Source organism: Salvelinus fontinalis, chromosome 16 (assembly GCF_029448725.1).
Source record: "Salvelinus fontinalis isolate EN_2023a chromosome 16, ASM2944872v1, whole genome shotgun sequence".
In the NCBI taxonomy this organism is placed as follows: domain Eukaryota; kingdom Metazoa; phylum Chordata; class Actinopteri; order Salmoniformes; family Salmonidae; genus Salvelinus; species Salvelinus fontinalis.
In genome coordinates, this window is record NC_074680.1 from 38,911,220 (window position 1) to 38,919,267 (window position 8,048).

General features: G+C 46.0%; 1 protein-coding gene across 3 annotated transcripts in view; it reads left to right on the plus strand.

The window, feature by feature from the left end:
• Positions 1-1,348: 1,348 nt before the first annotated feature.
• Positions 1,349-8,048, plus strand: part of LOC129813130 (pleckstrin homology domain-containing family H member 1-like) — a 75,030-nt gene continuing 68,330 nt past the window's right edge. For all 3 annotated transcript variants that reach the window (XM_055865333.1, XM_055865335.1, XM_055865334.1), the window contains exon 1: positions 1,349-1,669. In XM_055865333.1, coding sequence (XP_055721308.1) covers positions 1,574-1,669 — 96 coding nt within the window. In that variant the 5' untranslated portion in view covers positions 1,349-1,573. The remainder of the gene's footprint in view (positions 1,670-8,048) is intronic.

Below are 8,048 nucleotides of genomic sequence, written 5' to 3' on the forward strand. Positions count from 1 at the left end.
TCCTATGAACAGTTGATGTTGAGATTTGTCTGTTACTTAAACTCTGTGAAGCATTTATTTGGGCTGCATTTTCTGAGGCTGGTAACTCTAATGAACTTATCCTCTGCAGCAAAGGTAACTCTGGGTTGTACAGTACTTGACTGGTACTGTATATTTTTTGTGTGTGTTTTAGTGACCATGTAATGTTATGTTCTCTTTATTTACACTCTCTGCTTTGATGATCGATCAGGGCCTGTGTGTGTGTGTGTGTCTGTGTGCGTGTCGGCGTGTGTGTCGGTGTGTGTGTGTGTCGGCGTGCGTGTCGGTGTGTGTGTGTGTCGGTGTGTGTGTGTCGGTGTATGTGTGTGTACCATCTTGTTTTTAAGTTGTATTTTACAATAGCACAGCTTCAGGCATTTGTTTATTCCACTCTGGCACCAAAACTGTCAATTATTTATTGGGGTGTATCACGCATGCAATGCAACAATGTAAATGCTCAGACACAACAACATGTTCCAGATCCCAGGAGTTCTACCATTGCTCTAGCCTGGTCACTGACAGGATGGGAATATCTCAAATCAGACACATCTGAAACTGGTTATGTCGGGTAACTATCTCCCGAGTGGCGCAGCTGTCTAAGGCACTGCATCTCAGTGCAAGAGTAGTCACTACAGTCCCTGGTTTGAATCCAGGCTGTATCACATCCGGCTGTGATTGGGAGTCCCACAGGGCGGCGAACAATTGGCCCAGCATCGTCTGTGTTTGGCTGGGGTAGGCCATCGTTGTAAATAAGAATTTGTTCTTAACTGACTTGCCTAGTTAAATAAAGATGAAATATAATGATAACATCTACTGAAGCTAGTAGAGTCAATATATAGTCGGCTACTGCGTGTATCTGACGCTGAGGTGGAATGTAGTAGTGTTTAGAAGGCAGAAACCCCAGTCTGAAACCAGCCCAATTATCCCCTCACAAAACTTTTACAGCCTGGCTAATGATTAATTAATAGTTGCAAACTCTCACACCACGCTGTAACAACTTTTCATTCTAGTAAAATTTGCGGTAGAAAGCCCATTGCTTCTGAATAAACAGAATTAAGGATAGAACTAGAATTGGACACTCAAGAAAAAATACTTTCTTATTTCTAGAGATTCTGGAAACACACATGACAGAAAATATTTATAAAACAAGTACAAAGAAAAACAATAGTCTGATTTATTTCATAATTCAGGCTACTAGCCTAAGATGTACAACGTTTAGTCTTTACATTCTGTTTATACTATAGTAATAAGAAATGTAACACATAGAAAACTATCCAATCCAAGGTGAGCTCTGATGCAATATCCTGTGCAGTTCCTACCATAGTTCCGACACAAGCGGGTTTGATTCCCGGCGAAATGTGATCCTGCATTTGGCCCTTTAATAGAAATTAGGGATAAACCTAGGGACCGGGGATCCACGTCAAGGAGGCACTGACTCCTGACCTCTCTCTACGTGCACGAGAGACACGGGGAACATGAGTTATACCGGACGATATTACAGCATGACACGTTGAAAGAAGAGGAATAGTAAGAACAGGCTACAGTCAGAAAGTTAATGAGAATAGCAGCGGAGAGGCGTGATGTGATTTACCGGGCCAATTTACTACGCGAGGAAAGAGCGAGAGAGAGAGAGAGACTACAAAGTCACAAGGTAAGAGGTATTTGAAATAGTTCCGCTATAACCAGGAACGCATCTGTGTTTTTCTTTTTCCGATTGTAGCCTAGGCTACTAGTCCTCTGCTTTGATTTGTTTCATCACAGGGACATTGGCTAGTTATTAGCCTACTGTATGTAGTCTGCTATTCGTTTTGAATTCGTTGGAGGAGAAGTGCAACACGAGTCTAGGATTGGATGAGTTTAGGATTGAAGCCACATTGCTTATTTGCTGTCGACGTTTTTTCATGGTGGTTTCTAGTCCAGTGAGCGTTGTGATCAGTAACGCGGGTGAAATGTAGACCGTGTCTTGCTACGCCAGAAGAAGAAATAATGAAGATGTGTTGCAAACTGTTATCTGAAACAGAAATGTCATTGGATTGGATGACCTCAAAGAGATAAACCTATCAACTTTGTTGAGGGGGGGCGTGCAACTCGCCCCAGCTGTCTGGCTGTATCATATTCACATCCATTGTAATGCTGATACAAATGGATAAACAGTCCAGGTGTTATCTAAGGGCACTCTGTTGAGTGTTGGGAATTCAGCTGTTGCAGCCAGCTGAATTTGTAAAAACATTTTTAAATGTAACCTTTATTTAACTAGGCAAGTCAGTTAAGAACAAATTCGTATTTCCAATGACAGCCTAACACGGTAGCATCTATTTGATGTGAGTTGTAAATCATAGGATCTTAGTTATGACATGGGTCGTAAACCAAACCATGAGAATATTTGATTTTGAAATTTTATTTAACCTTTATTTAACTAGGCAAGTCAGTTAAGAACAAATTCTTATTTACAATGAGCCTAGGAACAGTGGGTTAACTGCCTTGTTCAGAACGACAGATTTTTACCTTGTCAGCTCAGGGATTCAATCTTGCAACCTTAAGGTTACTGGCCCAACACTCTGACCACTAGGCTACCTGCCTATCTGACATCTTTTTCTTTCCAAGCTGGTTTTGAATACCCATGCCAAACTCTAAATATGTATTCTACAGTCCCTACAGACAGAATCCAAAACATTGCAGATTTGCAGTTATAGGCCAATTCAGAATGATGCAGTCTGTTTATTGGAGTTTTGAAAATATCAAATAAAATCAAACTGTATTAGTCACATGTACATAATACAACAGGTGTAAACCTTACAGTGAAATGCTTACTTACAAGCCCGTAACCAACAATACTTAAAAAAATAAGTGTTAAGTAATAAATAGATATGTAAAAAAAATATAAAAAAATAAAAGTAACAAATAATTAAACAGCAGCAGTAAAATAACAACCAAGGCTTTATACAGAGGGTACCGGTACAGAGTCAATGAGGAGGCTATATACAGGGGGTACTGGTACAGAGTCAATGTGGAGGCTATATACAGGGGGTACCAGTACAGAGTCAATGTGGAGGCTATATACAGAGGGTACTGGTACAGAGTCAATGTGGAGGCTATATACAGGGGGTACCGGTACAGAGTCAATGTGGAGGCTATATACAGAGGGTACTGGTACAGAGTCAATGTGGAGGCTATATACAGAGGGTACTGGTACAGAGTCAATGTGGAGGCTATATACAGGGGGTACCAGTACAGAGTCAATGTGGAGGCTATATACAGGGGGTACCGGTACAGAGTCAATGTGGAGGCTATATACAGGGGGTACCGGTACAGAGTCAATGTGGAGGCTATATACAGAGGGTACTGGTACAGAGTCAATGTGGAGGCTATATACAGAGGGTACTGGTACAGAGTCAATGTGGAGGCTATATACAGAGGGTACTGGTACAGAGTCAATGTGGAGGCTATATACAGGGGGTACCAGTACAGAGTCAATGTGGAGGCTATATACAGAGGGTACCGGTACAGAGTCAATGTGGAGGCTATATACAGGGGGTACCGGTACAGAGTCAATGTGGAGGCTATATACAGAGGGTACCGGTACAGAGTCAATGTGGAGGCTATATACAGAGGGTACCGGTACAGAGTCAATGTGGAGGCTATATACAGGGGGTACCGGTACAGAGTCAATGTGGAGGCTATATACAGGGGGTACCGGTACAGAGTCAATGTGGAGGCTATATACAGGGGGTACTGGTACAGAGTCAATGTGGAGGCTATATACAGGGGGTACCGGTACAGAGTCAATGTGGAGGCTATATACAGGGGGTACCGGTACAGAGTCAATGTGGAGGCTATATACAGGGGGTACTGGTACAGAGTCAATGTGGAGGCTATATACAGGGGGTACCGGTACAGAGTCAATGTGGAGGCTATATACAGGGGGTACTGGTACAGAGTCAATGTGGAGGCTATATACAGGGTGTACCGGTACAGAGTCAATGTGGAGGCTATATACAGAGGGTACCGGTACAGAGTCAATGTGGAGGCTATATACAGGGGGTACCGGTACAGAGTCAATGTGGAGGCTATATACAGGGTGTACCGGTACAGAGTCAATGTGGAGGCTATATACAGGGGGTACCGGTACAGAGTCAATGTGGAGGCTATATACAGGGGGTACTGGTACAGAGTCAATGTGGAGGCTATATACAGGGGGTACCGGTACAGAGTCAATCTGGAGGCTATATACAGGTACCAAACAGAGTCAATGTGGAGGCTATATACAGGGGGTACCGGTACAGAGTCAATGTGGAGGCTATATACAGGGTGTACCGGTACAGAGTCAATGTGGAGGCTATATACAGGGGGTACCGGTACAGAGTCAATGTGGAGGCTATATACAGGGGGTTACGGTACAGAGTCAATGTGGAGGCTATATACAGGGGGTACCGGTACAGAGTCAATGTGGAGGCTATATACAGGGGGTACTGGTACAGAGTCAATGTGGAGGCTATATACAGGGGGTACTGGTACAGAGTCAATGTGGAGGCTATATACAGGGGGTACCGGTACAGAGTCAATGTGGAGGCTATATACAGGGTGTACCGGTACAGAGTCAATGTTGAGGCTATATACAGGGGGTACCGGTACAGAGTCAATGTGGAGGCTATATACAGGGTGTCCGGTACAGAGTCAATGTGGAGGCTATATACAGGGGGTACCGGTACAGAGTCAATGTGGAGGCTATATACAGGGGGTTACGGTACAGAGTCAATGTGGAGGCTATATACAGGGGGTACCGGTACAGAGTCAATGTGGAGGCTATATACAGGGGGTACTGGTACAGAGTCAATGTGGAGGCTATATACAGGGGGTACCGGTACAGAGTCAATGTGGAGGCTATAACAGGGTGTACCGGTACAGAGTCAATGTGGAGGCTATATACAGGGGGTACCGGTACAGAGTCAATGTGGAGGCTATATACAGGGTGTACCGGTACAGAGTCAATGTGGAGGCTATATACAGGGGGTACCGGTACAGAGTCAATGTGGAGGATATATACAGGGGGTACCGGTGCAGAGTCAATGTGGAGGCTATATACAGGGGGTACCGGTACAGAGTCAATGTGGAGGCTATATACAGGGGGTACCGGTACAGAGTCAATGTGGAGGCTATATACAGGGGGTACCGGTACAGAGTCAATGTGGAGGCTATATACAGGGGGTACTGGTACAGAGTCAATGTGGAGGCTATATACAGGGGGTACTGGTACAGAGTCAATGTGGAGGCTATATACAGGGGGTACCGGTACAGAGTCAATGTGGAGGCTATATACAGGGTGTACCGGTACAGAGTCAATGTGGAGGCTATATACAGGGGGTACCGGTACAGAGTCAATGTGGAGGCTATATACAGGGTGTCCGGTACAGAGTCAATGTGGAGGCTATATACAGGGGGTACCGGTACAGAGTCAATGTGGAGGCTATATACAGGGGGTTACGGTACAGAGTCAATGTGGAGGCTATATACAGGGGGTACCGGTACAGAGTCAATGTGGAGGCTATATACAGGGGGTACTGGTACAGAGTCAATGTGGAGGCTATATACAGGGGGTACTGGTACAGAGTCAATGTGGAGGCTATATACAGGGGGTACCGGTACAGAGTCAATGTGGAGGCTATATACAGGGGGTACCGGTACAGAGTCAATGTGGAGGCTATATACAGGGTGTACCGGTACAGAGTCAATGTGGAGGCTATATACAGGGGGTACCGGTACAGAGTCAATGTGGAGGCTATATACAGGGGGTACCGGTACAGAGTCAATGTGGAGGCTATATACAGGGTGTACCGGTACAGAGTCAATGTGGAGGCTATATACAGAGGGTACCGGTACAGAATCAATGTGGAGGCTATATACAGGGGGTACCGGTACAGAGTCAATGTGGAGGCTATATATAGGGGGTACTGGTACAGAGTCAATGTGGAGGCTATATACAGAGGGTACCGGTACAGAGTCAATGTGGAGGCTATATACAGGGGGTACTGGTACAGAGTCAATGTGGAAGCTATATACAGGGGGTACCGGTACAGAGTCAATGTGGAGGATATATACAGAGGGTACCCGTACAGAGTCAATGTGGAGGCTATATACAGGGGGTACCGGTACAGAGTCAATGTGGAGGCTATATACAGGGGGTACCGGTACAGAGTCAATATGGAGGCTATATACAGGGGGTACCGGTACAGAGTCAATGTGGAGGCTATAACAGTGTGTACCGGTACAGAGTCAATGTGGAGGCTATATACAGGGGGTACCGGTACAGAGTCAATGTGGAGGCTATATACAGGGTGTCCGGTACAGAGTCAATGTGGAGGCTATATACAGGGTGTACCGGTACAGAGTCAATGTGGAGGCTATATACAGAGGGTACCGGTACAGAGTCAATGTGGAGGCTATATACAGGGGGTACCGGTACAGAGTCAATGTGGAGGCTATATACAGGGTGTACTGGTACAGAGTCAATGTGGAGGCTATATACAGGGGGTACTGGTACAGAGTCAATGTGGAGGATATATACAGGGGGTACTGGTACAGAGTCAATGTGGAGGCTATATACAGGGTGTACCGGTACAGAGTCAATGTGGAGGCTATATACAGAGGGTACCGGTACAGAGTCAATGTGGAGGCTATATACAGGGGGTACCGGTACAGAGTCAATGTGGAGGCTATATACAGGGTGTCCGGTACAGAGTCAATGTGGAGGCTATATACAGGGGTACCGGTACAGAGTCAATGTGGAGGCTATATACAGAGGGTACTGGTACAGAGTCAATGTGGAGGCTATATACAGGGGGTACTGGTACAGAGTCAATGTGGAGGCTATATACAGGGTGTCCGGTACAGAGTCAATGTGGAGGCTATATACAGGGGTACCGGTACAGAGTCAATGTGGAGGCTATATTTTCAGAGGGTACCGGTACAGAGTCAATGTGGAGGCTATATACAGGGGGTACCGGTGCAGAGTCAATGTGGAGGCTATATACAGGGGGTACCGGTACAGAGTCAATGTGGAGGCTATATACAGGGTGTACCGGTACAGAGTCAATGTGGAGGCTATATACAGAGGGTACCGGTACAGAGTCAATGAGGAGGCTATATACAGGGGGTACCGGTACAGAGTCAATGTGGAGGCTTTATACAGAGGGTACCGGTACAGAGTCAATGTGGAGGCTATATACAGGGGGTACTGGTACAGAGTCAATGTGGAGGATATATACAGGGGGTACCGGTACAGAGTCAATGTGGAGGCTATATACAGGGGGTACTGGTACAGAGTCAATGTGGAGGCTTTATACAGAGGGTACCGGTACAGAGTCAATGTGGAGGCTATATACAGGGGGTACCGGTACAGAGTCAATGTGGAAGCTATATACAGGGGGTACCGGTACAGAGTCAATGTGGAGGCTATATACAGGGGGTACTGGTACAGAGTCAATGTGGAGGCTATATACAGGGGGTACTGGTACAGAGTCAATGTGGAGGCTATATACAGGGGGTACCGGTACAGAGTCAATGAGGAGGCTATATACAGGGGGTACCGGTACAGAGTCAATGTGGAGGCTATATACAGGGTGTACCGGTACAGAGTCAATGTGGAGGCTATATACAGGGTGTACCGGTACAGAGTCAATGTGGAGGCTATATACAGAGGGTACCGGTACAGAGTCAATGTGGAGGCTATATACAGGGGGTACCGGTACAGAGTCAATGTGGAGGCTATATACAGGGGGTACCGGTACAGAGTCAATGTGGAGGCTATATACAGGGGGTACCGGTACAGAGTCAATGTGGAGGCTATATACAGGGTGTACCGGTACAGAGTCAATGTGGAGGCTATATACAGAGGGTACCGGTACAAAGTCAATGAGGAGGCTATATACAGGGGGTACCGGTACAGAGTCAATGTGGAGGCTATATACAGAGGGTACTGGTACAGATTCAATGTGGAGGCTATATACAGGGGGTACTGGTACAGAGTCAATGTG